The sequence below is a fragment of the Jaculus jaculus genome, chromosome 1, assembly GCF_020740685.1.
Source record: "Jaculus jaculus isolate mJacJac1 chromosome 1, mJacJac1.mat.Y.cur, whole genome shotgun sequence".
NCBI classification, from domain to species: Eukaryota; Metazoa; Chordata; class Mammalia; order Rodentia; family Dipodidae; genus Jaculus; species Jaculus jaculus.
The window spans coordinates 43,262,617-43,286,918 of NC_059102.1; the positions used below are offsets into that span (position 1 = coordinate 43,262,617).

Consider the following 24,302-nt stretch of genomic DNA (forward strand, 5'->3'; position numbering starts at 1 on the left):
CTAAGGACCCTGGTTGGAGGCTTGATTCCCCAGGACCCACATTAGCCAGATGCACAAGGGGGCGCATGTCTGGAGTTCGTTTGCAGTGGCTGGAAGCCCTGGTGCGCCCATTTTCTCTCTCTCTCCCTTTCTCTCTCTCTCTCTCTCTCTCCCCCCCCCCCACCCCTGTCTTTCTCTCTCTGTTTGTCGCTCTCCAATAAAGAAACAAACAAACAAAAATTTTAAAAAAATTTCACAGCATTGTTCTGTTTAGAAGGTATTTAGGTATTCTGAGCATGTGCATGTAAGACTCCTAAGTTCTGCATCTGCCTTATCTTTGAAAATCATCAGGTTGAACAATGTTTTGGCTGACCCAGTAATAATTCTTACATACTCTCTAACCTCACTCCAGCAGATACCTCTGAAATGTGTATGAAAGTACTTGTTGGTAATTGAAAACTTAATTCTAGGTCAGCAGACTGACCAGCTCATGACCTAATTGACCCTGTGTCAAACCCCAGTGATGTGTTGATCTGTATACAAGGGTTCCACAGAAACAACATTGCTAGCATTTCTCTGAAAAAATGAGGGGTAAGATGAAGAGGAATTGACTATACCTTGTACATAGGCTTTCTTCCAGGGCTACGGTAAAGCTTAGCGTGTGCAAAGCAACAAGTTTCATCTTGGTGTGACTTATTTATTATTATTATTATTTATTTGGAGGTAGGGTCTTGTTCTAGCCCAGGCTGACCTGGAATTCACTGTGTAGTCTCTGGGTGGCTTCTAACTCACAGCGATCCTTGTACCTCTGCCTCCCCAGTGCTTGGATTAAAGGTGTATGCCTTTAATTGGATGATATATTACATGAATTTGCTTGATGTTATTTATTTTCTGTCTTTTATTTTAAAGGAGTGGCCACAATGTAACAATTAATCCTTTTCTTTCTAGTTTCCAAAAAAAGACTTATAGCAAAATGAATAATCCATCTATCAAGACAATAGAAGATGACATTGTCAAATCTCCTGAAGATAAACGAGACTACCGTGGACTAGAACTGGTCAATGGCATCAAAGTGCTCCTCATCAGTGACCCCACCACGGATAAGTCATCAGCGGCACTCGATGTGCACATAGGTACAGTCTCATCTCGTGAAAGAAGTTTTGCTCATTTTTACTGATCTAATGTTGACACTCAGTAGAACTGACCATATGAGTGTAAAGACCCAGTAGTTTAACCTCCCTTCTCCCCTTTTTATTATTTGTTTTGTTTTTGTTTTTGGAGACAGGATCTGTGTAGCCCAGGGAGACCTGAAAATCATTATGTAGCCCAGGCTGGCCTCAAACTCATAATCTTTCTACCTTAGTTTCCAAAGTGTTGGGATTATAGGCATGAGCTACCACACCTAGCTCACTTTTATCTCTTTTTCTGAAAAACTATTTATTTATTTATCTGAAAGTGACAGACAGAGAAAGAGGCAGAGAGAGAGAGAGAGAGAGAGAGAGAGAGAGAGAGAATGGATGTGCCATGGCCTCCAGCCACTGCAAACGAACTCCAGATGTGTGTGCCCCCTTGTGCATCTGGCTAACATGGGTCCTGGGGAATTGAGCCTTGAACCGGGGTCCTTAGGCTTCACAGGCAAGCGTTTAACTGCTAAGCCATCTCTCCAGCTCTCACTTTTATTTCTTAATTCCTTATTTTGTACCAGAACTCTTATTTACAAACTATAATTTTGTAAGTCAAAATAATATTTTATTTACTAAGAGGTTAGATTCATACTGTAGGTAACCTAGCAGCTCATTTACATTCTGTTAAAAAATTATTAGCTGGGTGTGGTGGTGCATGCCTTTAATCTCAACACTTGGGGAGCTGAGGTAGAAGGATCACCATGAGGCCACTCTGAGACTACAGAGTGAATTCTAGGTCAGCCTGGGCAGGAGCGAGACCCTACTTTGAAAACCAAAAAACACACAAAAAGTATTTATTAATTTATATGTGGGTGTGTGTCTGGGTATGCCAGGGTCTCTTGAAGCTGTAGGTTTTGCATCTGGTTTTACATGGGTGCTGGGGAATTGAACTTGGGTCACAGGCTTTACAAGCAAATGCCTTTAACTGTTGAACCATATTTCCAGCCCTCATTCCCATTCTTTACAATACAGTTACTTTCTCATTTTGATATACATATATTTATTTTTACATGTTTTTATTTATTACTTATTTAAGAGAGAGAGAGAGAGAGAGAGAAAGATGGCTGGAGAGATGGTTTAGCAGTTATGGCCCTTGCTTGCAAAGCCAAAGGACCCAGGTTCAGTTCCCTAGTAGCCATGTAAGCTAGATGCACAAGGTGGTGCATGTATTTGGATTCCTTTTTTTAAAAATATTATTTATTTATTTATTTGACAGAGAGAGAGAGAATATGAGCATGTCAGGGCTTCCAACCACTGCAGATGAACTTCAGACGCGTGTGCCCTCTTGTGCATCCGGCTAACGTGGGTCCTGGGGAATTGAACCTTGGTCCTTTGGCTTTGCAGGCAAACACCTTAACAGCTAAGTCATTCCTCCAGCCCACATTTGGATTTCTTTTGCAGCAGCTGAAGGTCCTGGTGCACCCATTCTCTCTTTCTCTCAAATAAAATGAAATAAAAAGTTTAAAAATAACAGGCTAGGCGTGGTGGCTCATGCCTTTAATCTCAGCACTCGGGAGGCAGAGGTAGGAGGATCTCCATGAGTTCGAGGCCACCCTGAGACTACATAATTAGTTTCAGGTTAGCCTGAGCTAGAGTGAGACCCTACCTCAAAAAACTGGGAAAAAAGTTTAAAAATAATAAATAAAAATGATTTATTCTGTATTTTCTTTTTCAGGTTCATTGTCAGACCCTCCAAATATTGCTGGTTTAAGTCATTTTTGTGAACATATGCTTTTTTTGGGAACAAAGAAATATCCTAAAGAAAACGAATACAGCCAGTTTCTCAGCGAACATGCAGGAAGTTCAAACGCCTTTACTAGTGGAGAGCATACCAATTACTATTTTGATGTTTCTCATGAGCACCTAGAAGGTGCCCTAGACAGGTAATACTGAATGCCCTCTGAGTTACTGAACTTTAATAATTATTGTTTTACCTCATAACTTTATAGCTTAACAAAAGATATTGTTTTATAAAACAGGAAAGATAATGAAAGATGTCATATTTACTTTGTGGCAAAAGAAAAATAATGGCATGACTTTAAACTAGTCTTCAGGCCTATAAAATATTATATTGACTTATAAAATTTTCATTGGCCTTTCCCATTCTAACTGGAGCTGCATCTAAAGCACATGGTAAAAAAATAACCTGTGACAGTGTCGTGGTGTTTTCGAACATAGTCACCATCCCAGAATGCTAGACCGTAATTAAATATTCTCTTTTTTCCTTTGGCTTCTCACTTGTCAAGGTACTTATTTAGTGGATACAGGTGTATTGAACTTTGATGTCAACTTTGGGGATGATTTGCAAATATTTTGTGGAGCAAGTTCCATGACACCTATTTAGTTTCTTGGTCAACTTTCTTTCTTCCTTTTTTTATTTTTCATTTTTTTGAGGCAGAGTCTCACTCTAACCCATGTTGGCCTGGAACTCACAGCAATGCTCTTACTTCTGCCTAAATGCTGAGATTAAAGGTATGGGCTACCACATCTAGTGTGGTCTGTTTTTTCTTTTTCAAGGTAGGGTCTCATTCTAGCCCAGGCTGACCTAGATTTTACTATGTAGTCTCAGGGTGGCCTTAAACTCATGGTGATCTTTCTACCTCTGCCTCCCAAGTGCTGAGATTATAGGCATGTGCCACCACACCCTGTTTTTGTTTTGTTTTGTTTTGTTTTGAGGTAGGGTTTCATTCTAGCCCAGGCTGACCTAGATTTTACTATGTAGTCTCAGGGTGGCTTGAACTCATTGCAATCCTCCTACCTCTGCCTCCCAAGTGCTGGGATTAAAGGCATGCGCCACCCTGCCCAGCTTGCTTGCTTTCTTTCTTTCTTTCTTTCTTTCTTTCTTTCTTTCTTTCTTTCTTTCTTTCTTTCTTTCTTTCTTTCTTTCTTTTTTTTCCTTTCTATGAGAGAGTGTGAGAGAGAATTGGCACACTAGGTCCCCCAGCTACTGCAGTTGAACTCCAGATACATACGCAACCTTGTGTACATGTGTGACCTTATGTGCTTGTGACACCTTGTGTGTTTGGCTTACATGGGATATGGAGAGTTGAGCATGGGTCCTTAGCCTTTGCAGGCAAGTGCCTTAATCACTAAAACATCTCTCCAGCCCTTTTTTAAAAAATTATTTGAGTCAGGGTCTCCTTATATATCCCAGGTTGGCCTTGAACTTGCAGCAGCAGTTCTCCTACAGCAGTTTTGAGATTATCATGTTTTTATTTTATTTATTTATTTGAGACTGACTGACAGAGAAAGAAAGAGGCAGAGAGAGAGAGAGAGAGAGAGAGAGAGAGAGAGAGAGAGAGAGAGAGAATGGGCACACCAAGGCTTCCAGCCACTGCAAACGAACTCCAGATGCATGATCCCCCTTGTGCATCTCGCTAATGTGGGTCCTGGGGAATCAAACCTTGAACTGGGGTCCTTAGGCTTCGCAGGCAAGTGCTTAACCACTAAGCCATCTCTCCAGCCCCAAGATTATCATGTTTTGTATGTATTCCCAGAAAATTTCTGTTACTGGGTTCCATGACCATTCACTGAGCTGTATTTGTTCCTTTGCAATACCTATAGCAGGTGTCTGTATGGTGGAGGACGTCTGTTATATTACGTGGAGTAACTCTACTTGATAGGAGTATCTTTTTATTTTATTTTTATTAATTAATTTTGTATTCAGCAAATACAGTCTGTTTGGTACCATTAGTAGGCTCATCCATGACCTATACCCTTCCCTTGGCCCCTCCTTGTTGAGGTATATGGGTCATGCATTGTGGAGTTAGCCCACAGTTATGGGTAAGATAAAAGTCTCTGCATATCATGACCCAACATGTGGCTCTGACATTCTTTCCATCCCCTCTTCCGCAAAATTTCCCTGAACCATGTTGGGTTTATTTTTGGTCTGCTTCAGTGATGAGGTGTTGGGGGCCTCTGGGTCTCTGGCTCTCTGATTTGGTAGTTGATTTTTCTCTGTGTTGATCTCCTTCACCCTTATGCTGCTACCTGGTTCACCAAGAAAACAGCACCCTTGCTTGTTTCGCCTATTTTTCTTAGTTTCAGCTGGGGCCCTTTTGAGGTATGATGGGGTGGCTCTCTCCTTAGGATCTACATCTATCTGAAAAAGAGAAGCAGATTCTCCAACGGAGAGTAAGTTAGCAAAAGGACAAATGAGATAACCCTTGTTTTTTTTTATAGAGAATTTAATAGGTGTAGGCACTCTTGTAGCCCACAATTGATGGTAGCTTGATAATGGAGAGTGGGCTTATGTTTGGATATGGTTCTGACTTGTTCCCCAGCTCCAGCTATGGGTCCCGTACCACTGAGGGGATCAGTTAGCCCTGCCCTGGCTGTGTGCCACTATTGCACTTGTATGGGCATCACAACAGGTTATTTGCTGCTAAGTAGGTTAAACCATGGGTTGCTTGGACAGATATTGGTCATTTTCCCCCACTCATCCATGTAGCACCTTCTGGCACTAGACGCACTGACTGTCTGGGGAGGAGTATCTTTTTTTTTTTAATTTTTTAATTTTTATTAACATTTTCCATGATTATAAAATATATCCCATGGTAATTCCCTCGGGAGGAGTATCTTTTTTAAACACTTGATTACTTCCTGTTTTTTAAAATTTTTTAAATTTTAAAATTTTTTTTGAAATTTATTTTTCACGGTAGCCTAGGCGAACCTAGAACTCACTCTATAGTTCGAGGCTGGTCTGGAATTAAAGACCACACTTTTTTGGGGGGAGGGACAAAGAAAAGGGGGGAGAGAGAATGGGCACGCCAGGGCCTCCAGCCACTGCATATGAACTCCAGATGTATGTGCACCCTTGTGCATCTGGCTAATGTGGGTCCTAGGGAATCAAACATGGGTCCTTTGGCCCTGTAGGCAAATGCCTTAACCGCTAAGCTATTCCTCTAGCCTACTTCTTTTTTTTAAGAGAGTCTTGGTATGTATCCCTAGGTAGCCTAGTACTTGTTATGTAGCCCAGGCTGGCTTTGAACTTGAAGCTAGCCTTCTGTCTTGGCCTCCTGAGTGCTGAGATTACAGGTATACACCACCATGGTTGGCTTTGGTGATTTGTTTTAAGATCTGTTATTCAGTATTATAAACATGACTTTTTACGTAGGCTTTTCCCCAACCTTACTGTATTGAGGCACATCAAAGAGGTATGTGCTATAAATATCTGTTTTCATCCTTCTTTGAGTATATACTCCAGATTGATAGAGTTTCCCTTTGGTTTGGTTGTGTAAAGGATTTAGGGCTTAAAATAAGTATCCAATAATGACAACTACTCTTTTTGGGAGGGGGGTTCAAGGTAGGGTCTCACTCTAGCCCAGGCTGACTTGGAATTCACTCTGTAGTCTCAGGCTGGTCTCAAATTCACAGTGATCCTCCTCCCTCTACCTCCCATAAGAACAGCCGCTTTGATAGCTGGACTTAGGTATAGTGCATGACATTTATTTGTAGGAGCAACAGATCTTGGCACACCCATACATGTACATGTGTGTAGCTGACAGATTCAGGTCCACTGAGATGAACTTCCAGACCAGGCACAGTTATGGAGGAAGGGATATTTATTGAAGCCTACAGATCCAGGGGGAAGTTCCATAAATGGCAGAAGAAGTTGGCCTGCCTTCACATGTCCAAGCAGAAAGAGAGCAGTACAAGCCTAAAGGTCAAAAGCCACAGCCTGCTTCAGGAACTCCAGCTAGACACACTTTGCTTATCTTTAGATTGAAACCTGAAATCCACCACCACACCTTAAGATCCACCCAGTGACATTGCCTCTAGCCAGGTGGATAAAGATACAAACTACAAACAAATAAACAACTGAATATATTGGGGGCCATCTATTCTATTCAAACCACCACAATGTGTAAATAAGTAAACATTTTTATAAAATAAGTCACTTAATGTTTGTCCTAAACTGCCTGAGTCTTAATGAAATTGAACCTAATGCTGTACATGTAAGATTTGACTGAGAGCTACCAACCTGCCTTTTTCCTGTTTTAGGGAATTAAATTTCATAGGCATGCCAAATTGCAAATCTTCCTCTAATTTGGCCTGTTTCAGGTAGGGTGTTACTCTAGTACAGGCTGATCTGGAACTCGCTTGTAGTTCCAGCCTGACCACAAATTCACAGCAACCCTGTGACCCAAATGCTGGAATTAAAGGTCTGCATCACCCTCCCGGCCTCTAAATTTTAAGTCTTAACTAGACTTCTGCCATTTCCATAAGTCTGCCTTGACCTTTTAATGCTAATGTGTTTATATTTCTAATTTCAGCATCTTTGGACTAAATCACTGCCTTTTGAATTTAAATGTATTCAATATTATGTTTTTCTTTTTCTGCTTAGAATTTATTTTACATGCCTTTATTTTAGTAGCAATGGTAGATTTTTGCTTGGCTTTTTGTGGTAGTGGGTTTGAGTCTTAGTCTTTGTGCATTCTTGGTAAGTACTCTACCACTGAGCTATGTTTCTTCTGAGTATATACAATTCATATTAACTCTCAACAGGTTTTGGAAATATTTCAAAGTCTAGTTTTTTGTTGTTGTTGTTGTTGTTGTTTTTAACTACCACATTCTATTCAGATTTGACAAAGGAGTGTGGAAAGGGGAAGGCTAGGAGGTTAAGGGGAGATAAAATGGGGAGAAGTACACCACTTGGAGCCCAAGGAGTCCATGTAACCAGATGTGGATCTGGGGGAAAAGTGTAGCAAGAAAAGAGAAAAGAAAAGAGGAAAGAAAAGAAAGTTCAAGGAGCTCCTGTCATGTGGGGAGCTGGAGGAGATAAAGAACCCATGCAGAGAGTAAGGGCTAGGGGGCCCTCCCCACTGGGCCTGACCTGAGCCAGCCCAGGCTCAACTGAGGGATAAACACAACAGCTGGAAGTTCCTAAGTGATCAGAGAGAGCAAGAGCCAAAGGCTAGATTTTTTTGTTTTTTTGTTTTGTTTTGTTTTTGTTTTTCAAGGCAGGGTCTCATTCTAGCTCAGGCTGACCTGGAATTCACTGTTATTCTCAGGATAGCCTCAAACTCAAAAAATCCTCCTACCTCTGCCTCCTGAGTGCTGGGATTAAAGGGATGTGCCACCATGCCTGACTCAAAGGCTATAGTTGTTTTTTTTTTTTTAATTACAGCTTTCAAGTTGTTAATTCTGTTTACATCTTTAGGTTTGCACAATTTTTCCTGTGCCCCCTGTTTGATGCCAGTTGTAAAGACAGAGAAGTGAATGCTGTTGATTCAGAACACGAGAAAAATGTGATGAATGATGCCTGGAGACTCTTTCAGTTGGAAAAAGCTACAGGGAATCCCAATCACCCCTTCAGCAAATTTGGAACAGGTTTGTCAACAGCAGCTTTCATGCATCAGTTCCTCTTGACCTCATTTAGTCCCATGGACTCTTTGCAAAGTATTGTGGGTATTTTTTAAAAATAATTTTCCATTTCAGCTTGCATCCCATTTAAAGAGGGGTCTAAAGCCGGGTGTGGTGGCACACACCTTTAATCCCAGCAGAGGCAGAGGTAGGAGGCTCACTGTGTTTGAGGCCACCCTGAGACTACATAGTGAATTCCAAGTCAGCCTGGGCTACAGCAAGATCCTGCCTAAATAAATATATTAATTAAATTAAATGAGCAAAACAACAAGAAAAATAAAGAGGGATCTAAATATCTCAGAAGCAGAACAGTTGGAGTTGTTTATGGTTACTAAACAGCATTTATTTTGGTTATTTTTAAAATATTTATTTATGAGAGAGAAGGGGCTCACAAGGGCCTCCTGCCACTACAAACAAACTCCAGGTGCATGCGCCACTCTGTACATCTGGCTTAATGTGTGTACTTTGTGGGGAATCAAACCTGGGCCATCAGACTTTACAAGCAAGCGATTTTAACCACGGAACCGTCTCTCCAGTTCTCTTTTCTGTTTGTTTGTTTTCTGAGGCAGAGTCTTACTGTAGTCCGCGCTACCTAGAACTCTGTCTGTAGAGTAGGCTGGCCTCAAATTTATGATGCTCTTCCCACCTCAGCCTCCTGAGTGTTGGGATTAAAGTCGTGAGTCACCATGCCTAGCATTTCTTTATCCAAAATTGTTTTTATTTTTTCTGTAACTTTGTATCCTCACACATACCAGCAGTCGAAAAGTTAGTGTCCATATACACTCAGAAAATTTTAATTAGGGTTTGGGATGTTACTAAAGGTTTCAGTCAACATAGAAATTATTGCTTTTCCTGGATAAGTTCCCAACAAAATTAAATTTTGTATGTAAAATTCTAATTCTTGTCGGGCATGGTGGCGCATGTCTTTAATCCCAGCCCTCACGAGGCAGATATAGGAGGATTGCTGTAAGTTCAAGGCCACCCTGAATGTACATAGTGAATTCTAGGTCAGCCTGGGCCAGAGTGAGACCTACCTCGAAAAACAAAACAAAAATCTAATTCTGTGATTTAGAAGAATCAAATTTGTTCTTTTTAAAAAAATGTCCAGGTGTATAGTAAAATCATAAATGATTATAGCAAAGCTTTATAATCCAGAAGAAGCATGAAAATTTCCTGGAAAATGTTGCCCTCGCCACTGGTGGAGATTAACTCAGGGAATTTCTATTTGAAGATGCTTTGCATTTCAGCATCTTACTAAGAATAGTTGCCATCCCTTTTCTCCTCATTAAAATTCTTCCACTGCTCATGTAGTTTTAAAATAACCCTGCTTACCAAAACAAAACAAAACAAAAAAGAAAATTAAAAAGCCAGGCATGGTAGCACATGACTTTAATCCCAGCACTCAGGTGGCAGTGGTAGGATTGCTATGAGTTCAAGGCCACCCTGAGAATACATAGTGAATTCCAAGTCAGCCTGGGTTAGAGTACGACCCTACCTTGAAAAACAAGCAAACAAACAAAAATAAAATAACCCTGCTTATTACCAAAATCTCCACATCCACAAGAAACTCAGAAAACCCTTGTCTGTCATTGTTCTGATGAATAACACAGCTATCTGTAGACAAGCTTAGGTGTCATAGGCAAAAGTCCACTCTGAGCCATCAGTCACTGTCCTCCAGGCAAGGGAAAGCAGCAAGTCTTCCGGGCCATGTCCTGAATACACTGGAGGGAAGCTCTATAAGGACAATAGACTCAAGCACCAACCTATTAGTTCTTTGTAGAGGTAGCATCTTACTGCAGCCCATGCTGACTTGGAACTCACTATGTAGTGCACAGTAGTCCTGGACTCATGATAACCCTCCTACCTCAACTTCTCTAGGCCTGGGATTAAAAGTGAATTAACCTGTCTGGCACATTAGTTGTTAAACTTTTTTTTTTTTTTTTTTTTTTTGGTGATAAAACTGCAGATTGAACCTCTGACATGCTAGACAAGTACTCTTCCATTGAACTACATTCCTATCCCTCTTTTACTTTTTAAGAAAGTGCTTATTTACTCATTTATGATAGAGAGAGAATGGTTATGCCAGGGCCCCCTGCTTCTGCAAACATCAGACACATGAGTACTGGGAAATTAAAACCCAAGCCATAAGGCTTTGCATGCAAATGCTTCTAACCACTAAGCCATCTTGCTTTTTGAGATAGGGTCCTGGTTGCCCAGGCTGACCTTGAATTTGTAGTCCTCCTCTCTCCATCTCCCCAGCAACTGGGATTATAGGTCTATACCGAGGCCTGACGTAGAGTTCAGTTCTAATATGTGATTCATTCTATCAGGAAATTCTTTGGAAAGATAGATGAGAACATAATTCTTAAAATATTATTTGTTTGCATACATGTGTATATGTATGGGGGTGTGGTACGTATGGGCGTACGGATGGGTGTGTGCATGCCACAACACATGTGGAGGTCTGAGAACAACTCGAGGTGTTTGTCCTCTTCTTCCACTTTGCTTGAGACAAGGTCTCCTTTGTTTAGTTTTTTGCCACTTCCAGTGTGCTGATCTAGCTGGCCCATGAGCCTTCTGGATTCTCCTGCAATAGTCCTGTTGGTATTACGGATGCTGTGCCACTTCGCATCCAGCTCTCCGTGAGTGCTGAGGAGTTAGGGTTATGCTGGCAGGCCTGCAAACAAATGCGTTTAACTACTTAACCACCTCTCTAGCCTCAAATTTAATTTTTTCTTTGTTTCTTTGAGGTCCCTACCTCATTGTAGCCCATGTGGCCTGGAATTCACTATGCAGTCTCAGTGTGGCCTTGAACTCATAGAGATCCTCCTACCCTTGCCTCCTGAGCACGGGGATTAAAGGCGTGCACCACCACGCCTGGTTCTAGCCAATTAGTCTTGACATCAGGTGTCTGGAGTCAGGATTCCTGGACAAGAGAAATCTTCTCTAGGAAAGGCCTTCTCAGAAGGGAGTGGCAAGACTTCCTAAGGGGGCAGATAAGAAAAGGCCAGACCCTTCTGACCCACAGTGAAAAATGACCTAGATTACCCTTCTGGGCCCAAAGGCAGTTCCCACATTTAGCCAGGGGAAAGCTATTCATTTTAAAGTCAGGTCACTCCTAAACTGCTTAGCCATTTTCTATCTCCTATGCTGCATAGTGACCTGCAAAACAACAAAAACCGCAATAACCCAGGGTTCAATAGCCTGAGACAGAAAGATTGTGAGATTAAGACTAGCCTGTAGTACAAAGTGAGACCCTGTCACAAAGAAAAAGTAGGACGAGCCAGTCAAGGGGGAAAGGAAAGGGACTACTATTTATTGCATGGATACTGAGAGTTATACACTGGGAAGGGGTTCTTCCAAGTAGGAACTCACTTAACCTTTATCCCAGTAGTGAAATTCATTATTCCCTTTGAGAAATGGAAAAGTGATACTTAGAATAATTCAACCAGCGTTTTATATCTTTGTGGGTAGTTTGGTGGTGGGGGGGTGGTAGTAGAATGTCTGTATAGGTTATGGGATTTGATAGCAAGTTTTAGTCTGAATTCAAGGTCCATGTTCTTTGTGAAGATCATAGGTTGACCTACAAAACCTTGGCAAAGGAGAAGACTAACAAGAAATCATGTTGTCTTATGGAGAATATGTATTAGGATAGTTGGTCTTTTCTTTTTTTTCTAGTTAAAAAGCTTACATTTTCTTTTTCTATCCTGGAGATTGAACCTGTGTGTATTAAGCAGTTTCTCCACCACTGAATTACATTCCCAGATCAGTAGTTTGGCTTTGACAATGGGTTCTTTGTGTGCTGGGGAAGTGGCCCAGCAGTTTGCAAGCCTGTTGGCCTGGGTTCAATTTTCCAACACTCATAAAAAGCCAGATGTGAGTGGTGCATGCCTTTAATCCCAACACTCTGGAGGCAGAGGTAGGAGGATTGCTGTGAGTTCAAGGCCACCCTGAGACTACATAGTGATTTCTAGGTCAGCCTGAGCTAGAGTGAGACCCTACCTCAAAAAAAAAAAAAAAAAAAAAGGCAACTAGATACAAAAAGTGAAGCATGTGGGTCTGGAGTTCATTTGCAGCATCAGGAAAACCCTGGTGCATATATAAACACCAATAAAATAAATAAACAGAAAATTAAAAAACCCAAAGAGCCAGGCATGGTAGCACATGCTTTTAATACCAGTACTCAGAAAGCAGAAGTAGGAGGATCACTGTGAGTTCGATATCAGCCTGGGACTACAGAGTGAGATCCAGGTCAGTCTGGGCTAGAGTAAGACCTTACCTTGAAGAAAACAAAAATAACATAAAGCATTCTTTGCATAGGAAAGTTGGAAGAAATAGACTAGAAAAATAGACTAGAAAGCATTCACTTGCTTGCGTATAAACATACACACACGTTAGGTCAATACTACTGGCCCTGGAAAAGGATACTAACTTAGAAAATCAGGCTATATAGCATGTGTGGTGACTCATGCTTTTAATCCTAGCACTCAGGATGGTGGGGCAGGAGGGTTATCCATGAGTTCAAGGCTAGCCAGGGGTACAGAAAAAGACCCCACCTCAAAAATAACAACAACAACCCAGTAGCTGGGTATGGTGGAACATGCCTTTAATCCTAGCACTTGGGAGGGAGGGGCAGAGGTAGAAGGATCACTGTGAGTTGGAGGCCAGCCTGAGACTATATAGTGAATTCCAGGTCAGCCTGGGCTAGAATGAGACCTTACCTTGAAAAACCAAATTAAAAAAAAAAAAAAACAAAAAAACAAAATTGGACTCTAAAACAAATTCATCACTGACTTTTTTTTCTCCTGTTTGTTCCTCTCTTCACTTTGTTTTAAGTGAAAAATTAAATCATCCTGAGAGGTACACACAATACCATCATAAATGCATGTATGCATTTATCATTTGCCTCTGGCTAGTCCTGTGTGATCCACATTCCCATTCATATTCCTGTATTGTTATGTAGTGGCCTTATTTTGCTTTCTGAGACAGAATCTTATGTAGATCAGGTTGGCCTTGAACTCCTTATCTTTCTGATTTCACATCTCAAGTGCTGGGATTACAGGCATGCACCACCATGCCTGGGCAGTTTTACCTTTAGAAACCCCCATTTTGTTTTCCATAATTGCTGTACCAATATATATTCCTGTCAACACTGTACTAGGGTTCTTTATACTCCACACCGTCACCAGCATGTTACCTCTTGTCTTTTAAAAATATTTATTTATTTATTTATTTATTTATTTATTTATTTATTTGAGAGAGAAAGGGTGGGGGTGCCAGGCCCTCCTGACACTGCAAATGAACTCCAGACACATGTGCCATGTTGTGCCTTTGACTTTATATGGATTCTGGGGAATTGAATCTGGGGCCATCAGGCTTTACAGACAAGCACCTCAAACCACTGAGCTTTCCCCAGCTCCACCTCTTGTTTTGATAATAGGGTATGACTATCTCTGTGTTATTTTTCTCTTACTTGTTCATAGTGGTCTTGACTTCCCTTCCCTGATGATTAGTTGTGTTGAACTCCTTTTCATATACTTGGTAGTTATTTTTATGTCTTTAGAGAATTGTTGGTTTATGTCCTTTGCTCCCTCTTATCTTCCCTGTTTTTTTGTTTTTGTTTTTGTTTTTCCAAAGTAGGGTCTCATTCTAGTCCAGGCTGACCTAGAATTCACTATGTAGTCACTGGGTGGCATCAAGATCATGGCGCTCCTCCTACGTCTGCCTCTCAAGTGCTGGGATTAAAGGTGTGTGCCACCATATGCTGCTACCTTCCCCGTTTTTGAAACACAGTCTCATTATCTGTGTAGATCACGCTGTCCAGAAATTTATTTATTTATTTATTATTATTATTATTTTTTTTTTTTTTTTTTGGTTTTTCGAGGTAGGGTCTCACTCTGGCCCAGACTGACCTGGAATTCACTGTGGAGTCTCAGAGTGGCCTCGAACTCATGGCAATCCTCCTACCTCTGCCTCCCGAGTACTGGGATTAAAGGCGTGCGCCACTACGCCCAGCAAGTCCAGAAATTTAGTATGCTATCTAGGTTGGCCTCAAACTGTCTGCCATTCTCCTGCCTCAGCCTCCTGAGTATTGGGATTGCAGGCATACATCACTATATTTGGCTGTTTCTATTTTAAATCAGGTTATTTGCTTTTTGCCACTTAGTTATGTAAGGGATTTTTTTGTGGGGAGGGGGGTAGAGGGTGCGGGGGGAGTTCTCCAGGTATTGTCTCTTTCTAGCCCAGGCTGACCTGGAATTCAGCTCTGTAGACTCAGGGTGGCCTTGAACTCATGGTGATCCTCCTACCTCTGCCTCCTGAGTGCTGAGATTAATGGCATGCACCACCACGCCTGGCATCATGTGAGTTTTTTTAAAGAATAAACTTTGGATATTAACTCCTATCAGACCTGTCAGAGGTTGCCTTTTCATTTTGTTGATTGTTTCTTGTGCAGAGATCTATTAGGTTTATTTTATTTTATTTTATTTTTTTATTTTCAAGGCTGACCTGGAATTCACTCTCTAGTCCCTGGCTGTCTTTGAACTCACAGTGATCCGCCTACCTCTGCCTCCCAAGTGCTGGGATTAAAGGCATGTGTCACCACGCCCGGCTATTATTTGATGTAGTTCTATTTATTTTGCTTTTGTAGCTCGAACCTGTGCTGTGAAATTCAGAAACATCATGGCCAGAGGCATGTCAGTGCTTTCTTGTGCTCTTTGAGGTTTAGTTAGGGCCTTGTCCATTTTAAACCCAACTCATATTGCAGGGGCTTGAGCAGATTCTTATTTCATATCTGTAAAGGATTTATAAATACATTTATTAGTGATATTATTGAATGATGAATGCAGAGACTTTACTACAAAGAAGTCACCCTTAAAAGGAAATATTAATCTCAAGCCGGGCGTGGTGGCGCACGCCTTTAATCCTAGCACTCGGGAGGCAGAGGTAGGAGGATCACCGTGAGTTCAAGGCCACCCTGAGACTACAGAGTTAATTCCAGGTCAGCCTGGACCAGAGTGAGACCCTACCTCGAAAAACCAGAAAAAAAAAAAAAGGAAATATTAACCTTAAATTCAATCTACTGACATATATTCACCATGTTGCAAATCTGTTTAGATTTATAAACAAATGTTAAGCTAATTCTAGACCTTTTATTCTGAATATACCTTGAACTTGAGCTCTTGTGAACTCTATTCTAAAACCAGCTGTTCTTTTGCTGTAACTGTACCAAGCATGATTAATTTTGTTCATATTTAATGAAACAGCCATTTAGTGTGGGATTTTAAAACAGCTCTCTAAGACAGGCTAAAGCCACACAGAAGAGCAGAGCTTCAATAACAGATGTATACAAAGGAGAAAAGACCAACAAGCAGGACCACCGAAATACAGCTCTGCTGATTTCTAATTCTAGCAACAGCCCCAACACCTTCATGCTGGAAATCAAACCTTCAGCTCTTTCACTGCAGCTTTCAGATTTTGTCAACGAATATTTAAGTATTCATGCTTTCTTTGTAGTACTAATGAATAGCATTTATACATTATAGAATCATTAACAAAAGAGGCCTGTAAATACCCTGCCAAGAGCTATAATATTAGTATGGGGACCTGATTTTAAAGAGTTTATGACATCTTGTATAATATTCTTCCATGCTGGTAACTCAGAAATAGTCCATCTATTGCTGCTGACAGGATAAAGTTGTAAGAGTCCACCAGGCCTTTCATCAAGGCTGCACAGATGGTAAGACTGTGACAAAATGGCTCACTTACTCACTGTCGTAGCACTATCAGAACTGTCGTGGCAATTAAGCATCACAGTTATTTGTCTCTGCTAATTTAGAAAAAGTTTTCTAATATAGGATAAATGGAGAGCCGGGTATGGTAGCACACTCCTTTAATTCCAGCACTTTGGAGGCAGAGGTAAGAGGATCACTGTGAGTTCAAGGCCAGCATGAGAATACATAGTGAATTTCAGGCCAGCCTGGGCTAAAGCAAGACCCTGCCTTGGAAAACCAAAAAATAAAGTAAAATAAAATAAAGTAAAATAAAATAAATTGGGAAAAGTGAATGAAATGAATTCCTTAAACTGATTTTTCACAGACTATAAAAAGCAAATCAGAGCTGGGCATGGTGGTGCATGCCTTTAATCCCAGCACTCAGAAAGCAGAAGTAGGAGGACCATTATAAATTCGAGGCCAGCCTGGGACTGCAGAGTAAGCTCCAGGTGAGCATGGACAAGAGGGAGACCTTACCTCAGGGGAAAAAAAACTTAAAAACAAATCAGGGCTGGAGAGATGGCTTAGCAGTTAAGGCACTTGCCTGCAAAGCCAAATTACCCAGCTTTAGTTCCCCAGTACCCATGTAAAGCCAGATGTACAAGGTGGCACATGTATCTGGAGTGCATTTGCAATGGCTCAAGGCCCTGATATGCCCAATCTGTCTGCCTTTCTGTCTCTCTCAAATAAAATGTAGCCAGGCATGGTGGCACATATCTTTAATCCCAGCATTTGGGAGGCAGAAGTAAGAAGATAACCATGAGTTGAAGGCCACCCTGAGACTACACAGTGAATTCCAAGTCACCCTGAGCTAGAATGAGACCCTACCTTGAAAAACCAAATAAGTAAATCAATAAAGCGTATAAAAAAGCAAATCAGTTTATAATAAGTAAAAATTATTCTGACATTTACTTATGAGATCAAATTAATATCAAGAAAGCATAACTAATTTCCAAAAATGTTGTTTGGTTTTTAGTTTTTTCGAGGAAGGGTTTCATGCTAACCCAGGCTCACCTAGAACTTACTCTGTATTCCCAGGTAGCCTCAAACTCAGTGATCCTCCTACCTCTGCCTCCCAAGTGCTGGGATTAAAGGTGCATACCACCACTCCAGCTTTGTTTGGTTTTTAATTAGCCTTAAAAATGTTAAACCAAACAAGAGTCTAACAATACTGATTTGCTATACAGGATGTGAAGAAAAGATGCAAAGTGTGAAGGCAAAAGGTTTTACTCTCCCACCACAGAAAGTAAACAGAAAAGGGCTCTTGAAAAAGTGAACAAACCACTTTGCAGCTGGTCTGTTAGGGTAAGGTTTCTGTTGTAAAGTCTTTACCTTTCATTCTCATCATTACTTTGTTTTGACCAAACGAGGCTATGATTGGCTTTCCTAAGAAGTCAGGTTAGTCAGAGGCGGGAGTAGAACAGTGTCCTTGACTAGAGTGGGAAGTTAAAGTGAACACATCATTCTTCTAAAAGGTTAAAGTACGTAAAAATATAAAAAGAAAACTACATAGCCTTTACACTATTAAAATTTATGAGAAACTGAGAACCAGATATTAGGAGCCAGAAAACTGCATTTGCCTCATCTACCCCAAGATCCTTAATGTACCTGTTCTGACTGGTTTCCTACAAAGGTCAATACCCTATACATATTGCCCCAAGACAGCAAAACAATAACAAAAAAAAAAAAAAAAAAGAATGGCTTTCTAGATACTTCCTCTCTGCCACCTATAGGGTCTCTCTAGTTGGAAGTACTTCCTGTTCTCCCAAAGATTCTAGAAATTGGGTGACATCTTTACTCACTCCCCTGTCCTCTGCCAGAATTGACAGGGTAGCATCTTGATCACAAATACAATTTTGAGTCCATTGAAAACTAATAATTGGATGATACCTAGATGGCCATAGATGTGAAAGAACTGTGTTCCTTGGTACTCTGTGGTCAGCACATCAACCCTAGAATTATTCAATAGCTGGTAGATTTGTACATCCTCTCCAGCTGTGGACAGATGAAGGCCTGTCCTGCCCTTGCTGTCACAGATATTTGGATCAAAACCACTTTCCAGAAGCTCTCAGTCTCAATCCTTAAAAGCTTGTACAGGCATGGTGACGCTCGCCATTAATCGCAGCACTTGGGGAGCAAAGGTAGGTGGATTACTGTGAGTTGGAGGCCAGTCTGAGACTACAGAGTAAGTTCTAGGTTAGCCTAAACTAGAGTGAGGCCCTACCTCAACCTCCCCTCCCCCTGCAAAAACAAAAACAAAAACAAAAAAAAAAACCAGTTTTCTTTTTGGCTGTTCTTCTCTCCTGAGGCCTTTAACCACTAAGCTATCTCCCCAATCCCATGTTTCTTTTCATGGTGTTGAGTATGCCTTGCACATGCTAGACAAGTACTCTACCACTGAGTGATATTTCCAGCCCTATTATCAGATTTAAGCCTCACAGGAACCTAAATCTCACAGCAAGGAATTGTGCATCTGGCTTTACATGGGTACTGGGAAATTGAATCCCGGTCCTTAGACTTTGCAGGCAAACACCTTAATTGTTAAGTCATCTCCAGCATATCAAGGAGTTGAAGGAGTCAAGCATTGCTCTTAACTTTTATGTGGGTACTAAGGAATCAAATTAGGGCTGCCAGTTGTTGAACTCTTAACAATTGGGCATGTCTCCATATTACTTGTATTTTACAGGTAAAGCAAATGCTTCCTTTGAGATATTTGGAGGCTTTTCCAAAGCTAAACTTGGCACGATGGTTTATGCTTGTAATCCCAGCACATGGGAGGCTAAGGTAGGAGGATCTGGAGTTGAAGGCTAGCCTTGGTTACATAGCAAGTTTGAAGCCAGTCTGGGCTGCATAAGACCATGTTTCAATTGGGCATGATGGCTCATGCCTATAATCCCAGCACTCACGAGGTTTTTAAGTAGGATCACCATGAGTTCAAGGCCATCCTAGGCTACAAAAACAATAAAAATCCCACAAAGTAATTTAATTAGTACCTGATGGAATTTCAGGCCAGAGAGATGGCTCAATGGTTGAGGCACTTCCCTGCAAAGTCTAACAGCCCCAGTTTGATTCCCCAGTACCTACAAGGTGGAACATGTATCTGACATTCATTTGCAGTAGCTGAAGGCCCTGCCATGCCCATTCTCTCTCTCTCTGTTTTTAAAATAGATAATAATAATAATAAAAGAATCTCTGAATCTCCCAATGTCAAGGCAGGGCTTTCTCCCAGAAAACCTAGGGTAGAAAAGTCCCAGTGGGTCAGCAACCCTGATTTCCTCAGTCTGCTGCTGGAGCCAGAAAGGCAGCAGCATTTTAATTTGGTGTGAATGGCCCAGCTGTATTAGCACTAATTTAGGACAATGAGCTGGTATTTAGACTGAACTGGTATTTATTATCTTAGTCCTATTCACATTGTTCTCCACACATGGATTTGCAGATGGGAGAAAGTCATTAGGACATTTATTTGGCTTTCTTCCATACTTTTCTAGCTACAGTGTCTTTTTGAGCTACATGCATGTTTTTGTTTGATATGCTCAGAAGCCAAAAGTCCCTCATACAGTTCAGATTAATAGTAGCCCCTGGTTGAAAGTTCTTAGTTAGAAAGGTAGTATTTAAAGAGCTTCAGGTTTTGTTTCTTGTATATAATTTCATCCTAATTGAATTAGCTATTAAAATCTCATAAAAGAGCTTGTATTGGACACTATATACATCACTTGAGATTTATAGAAATAGTATTGTATCCTATCTATACCAGTCTGTATCAAACCCATGAGAGTTCATGTCACAATTTAATGCTTGCTGGGATTAGTAAATTTATTCTTTTATTTGTACAAGTAATTTGACAAGTTCCCAGAACATCCTCAGTGACTGTTAAACTAAGATTGGAGTGCACAGGGAACTGACAATTAAACAAGTGAGAATGGAAGCCATGTGGATCTCTTTTGTCTAAAAATGCCCATAATATTTATCTCAGGGTTTTTAAGCTTTTTTGTCATTTTTTATTTATTTATTTTTTATAATTTTTTTATTTATTTTATTTGAGAGTGACAGACAGAGAGAGAAAGACAGATAGAGGGAGAGAGAGAGAATGGGCGCGCCAGGGCTTCCAGCCTCTGCAAACGAACTCCAGACGCGTGCGCCCCTTGTGCATCTGGCTAACGTGGGATCTGGGGAACCGAGCCTCGAACCGGGGTCCATAGGCTTCACAGGCAAGCGCTTAACTGCTAAGCCATCTCTCCAGCCCTGTCATTGTTTTTTGAGCTATGTAGCCCAAGCTAGCTAGGAACTGATCCTTTTGCCTCAGCTTCCCAAGTTCTGAGATTAAAGGAATATGCCACCATGCCTAGCCCAAGAAGCATAATTTTTGTATAATTTAGTTCCTTATACAAAACTCTAGTTTTATACTATAGTGTCCTGTTTATCCACCTTTGGCTCAAACCTAGTTGACTAATTATTATGTAGGTTAGTTTCTTAAGTTCATCTTACAACAGTGCCAACAATAATTAGTAAAACTACAAGGTCTACAGATGGTAATTTTTTAAGAAACGCTTGTTTTTTTATCCTTTCAGGTAATAAATACACACTAGAAACTCGGCCCAACCAAGAAGGCATTGATGTCAGACAAGAGCTACTGAAGTTTCATTCGACTTACTATTCATCCAATTTGATGGCTATTTGTGTGCTCGGTCGAGGTAAGACCTCTCATTTAAAATTTTCATAAAATTAGGGCTGGAGAGATGGCCTAGTGGTTAAGCGCTTGCCTGTGAAGCCTGAGCACCCCGGTTCGAGGCTCGATTCCCCAGGACCCACGTTAGCCAGATGCACAAGGGGGCATATGCATCTGGAGTTCGTTTGCAGGGACTGGAGGCCCTGGCGTGCCCATTCTCTCTCTCTCTCTCCCTCTTCCTGTGTCTGTCACTCTCAAATAAATAAATAAAAATAAACAAAAATAAATTAAAAAAATAAAATAAAATTTTCATAAAATTAGATAACCCAAGTTTGTTTTTCATTTTGACATTTTACAAGCATTAAAAGGACATGAAATATAGCTATTTATCTTATTTTCTTTTGTAAGTAAGCTACTTGTTACATAATCCGTAGATGAGATTTTTAATTTTAAGACACTGATCCAAAAAAGCTTAGATGGCTTTCAGTGGAGACCTGAGAAACATATAAAGTATATTTATAAACATAAATATAAATTTCCTATGCATAAAGGTAAGAAAGATGGCATGATGGAAAATTGACAGGTTTGACCTTAGAACAATTCACAAATCTACAAACAATTTAAGAAGCAGATGACAATAAATGGGAGGAATTATTTGTAAACACCAAAGGTTAAATTTTTAGGGTGTAAACTTGTAACAATGTGTTGTTTTCCCCTATCAAATTATCAAGGTGTGTTTTTGTTAACTTTATTAATTTATTTAGTTTTGGTGTTTGTTCATGTGTGTGAGTGTAGGCACATGCATCTTACAGAGTGCATGTGTGTGGGGGGGAGTGTCAGGGGACAACTTTTGGGTGTTGGTCGTTACATTCCACCTTGCTTGAGGCAGGGTCTCCTATTCACCAGCCTAGGTGGCTGAGAAGCTTCCAGTAGATTTTCCTGTCTCTGCTTCCCTTCTTACCGTAGGCATGCTGGGATTACAGATGCCTACCACAGTGTCCGGCTTTTGAGTGACAAGTGTTTTAACGATGGAGCCATCTATCTCCCCAGACCGTTTTTTTGTTTTGTTTTGTTGACAGCCTACCTTGTTTCAAAAGTCATATACCCTATCTGTGCATAAAGATGTTTCTGACATTTTTTTTGAGACAGTTGCAATAAGTAGCCCAGGCTGGCATAGAACGCAAAAGCCTTTTATCCTGGCCACTTATTGGGATTACAGGCATGTCCCATCATGCCTGGCCCCCTGACATCCCTTACTGCATTCCTGAGTTCATTTGTCATATAAGTCAGCCCTGGTCTGCTTTATATTTGACTGGGGACATTATGGAATCCTTTGGACATGTCAAATAGTTTTTGAGCCTGTTGTGGTAATGCATGTCTTTAATCTCACCACTCAGGAGGCAGAGGCAGGAGGATTGTCATGAGTGACATCCAGCTCAGACTGAGCTAGAGTGAAACCCTACATCAAAACACAAACAAAAATTTTTTTTTTTAATTTTTATTAACATTTTCCATGATTATAAAATATATCCCATGGTAATTCCCTCCCTCCCCACCCCCACACTTTCCCGTTTGAAATTCCATTCTCCATCATATTACCTCCCCATTACAATCATTGTAATTACATATATACAATATCAACCTATTAAGTATCCTCCTCCCTTCCTTTCTCCACCCTTTATGTCTCCTTTTCAACTTACTGGCCTCTGCTACTAAGTATTTTCATTCTCACACAGAAGCCCAGTCATCTGTAGCTAGGATCCACATATGAGAGAGAACATGTGGCGCTTGGCTTTCTGGGCCTGGGTTACCTGACTTAGTATAATACTTTCCAGGTCCATCCATTTTTCTGCAAATTTCATAACTTCATTTTTCTTTACCGCTGAGTAGAACTCCATTGTATAAATGTACCACATCTTCATTATCCACTCATCTGTTGAGGGACATCTAGGCTGGTTCCATTTCCCAGCTATTATAAATTGAGCAGCAATAAACATGGTTGAGCATGTACTTCTAAGGAAATGAGATGAGTCCTTTGGATATATGCCTAGGAGTGCTATAGCTGGGTCATATGGTAGATCAATCTCTAGCTGCTTTAGGAACCTCCACACTGTTTTCCACAATGGCTGGACCAGATTGCATTCCCACCAGCAGTGCAGAAGGGTTCCTTTTTTTCCACATCCCCGCCAACATTTATGATCATTTGACAAACAAAATTTTTTTGAGGGCTTACTTGCCTGCAAGTCCTGAGGATCAAGGTTCGATTCCCCAGAACTTATGTAAACCAGATACACAAACAAGATGGCACATACATCTGGAGTTTGTAGTGGCTAGAGGTCATGGCATGCCCATTCTCTTACTCACTCACTCTCTGTCTCTCATAAACAAACAAACAAACAAACAAATAAATAAATAAAATACTTCATTTATTTATTTATTTATTTTGGTTTTTTGAGGTAGGGTCTCACTCTAGCCCAGGCTGACCTGGAATTCACTATGGTGTCTCAGGGTGGCCTCAAACTCACGGCGATCCTCCTACCTCTGCCTCCCAAGTGCTGGGATTAAAGGCGTGCGCCACCACGCCCAGCTAAATAAAGTATTTTAAATGTTTTTAAAGTTCGGGCTAGGTATAGAGCTCTCATTGCTAGCATGTATGACTCCCTGAATTCAATCCCAAGTTTCCCTCCCCCCCCAAAACAAAGAAATAATTGAAATAAAATACAAATACATTCATAGGTCAAAAAGAGAAGTTCTTACTATATAAAGACAGTTCTCACACAGTGATTATAACTCAAGAGAGTTAATGGAGAAGCATGTTTATACTGTACCTAAATAACCTGCTTTTGAAGAGACAGAATCAAGGTGTGTGGTTCTCTGATTTATAAATGATGAGTAGTTTTTTTTTTCTTTTTATTTTTTCTCTCTCTCTCTGTTTTCAGTTATATGTGGGACTGGAAGCACGGGTCAAAGTAAAATAAGTGATCAGTATGTGTGAGGTCCTGGGTTTAGCACTAAAAGTAATAGTAATACATGCCCCTGGAAAAATGACTCACTATCCAAAGGTACAGAATAATCCCCAGCATCATCTAACAAGATATAAAAAACAAGCTCCTCTTTATCTCATCTTATTATCACCATGCCCTTTCCTCAGAAACAGTTATCTCAAGTCATTTCTTATCATTGTCTCAGGAAACTGTGCCCTTGGGGAATGTGAACACATGTCTGTACCCCACATAGGGCTTAGATGGCAGACTAAAGTATGAGTGCACAATTTCAGTCTGGTGAGCCCGTGAGTTTATTGGGGTTGTTTACAGAGCATGGAGAGGGTTATTTACA

The 24,302-nt window shown here is 40.7% G+C and overlaps 1 protein-coding gene across 3 annotated transcripts in view; it reads left to right on the forward strand.

Moving 5' to 3' along the window:
* Ide (insulin degrading enzyme) overlaps window positions 1–24,302 on the forward strand; it is a 123,023-nt gene that overhangs the window by 40,777 nt on the left and 57,944 nt on the right. For all 3 annotated transcript variants that reach the window (XM_045153594.1, XM_045153580.1, XM_045153587.1), the window contains exons 2-5: window positions 928–1,112; window positions 2,839–3,046; window positions 8,326–8,495; window positions 20,869–20,991. In XM_045153594.1, the coding sequence (XP_045009529.1) occupies window positions 953–1,112; window positions 2,839–3,046; window positions 8,326–8,495; window positions 20,869–20,991 (661 nt within the window). In that variant the 5' untranslated portion in view covers window positions 928–952. The remainder of the gene's footprint in view (window positions 1–927; window positions 1,113–2,838; window positions 3,047–8,325; window positions 8,496–20,868; window positions 20,992–24,302) is intronic.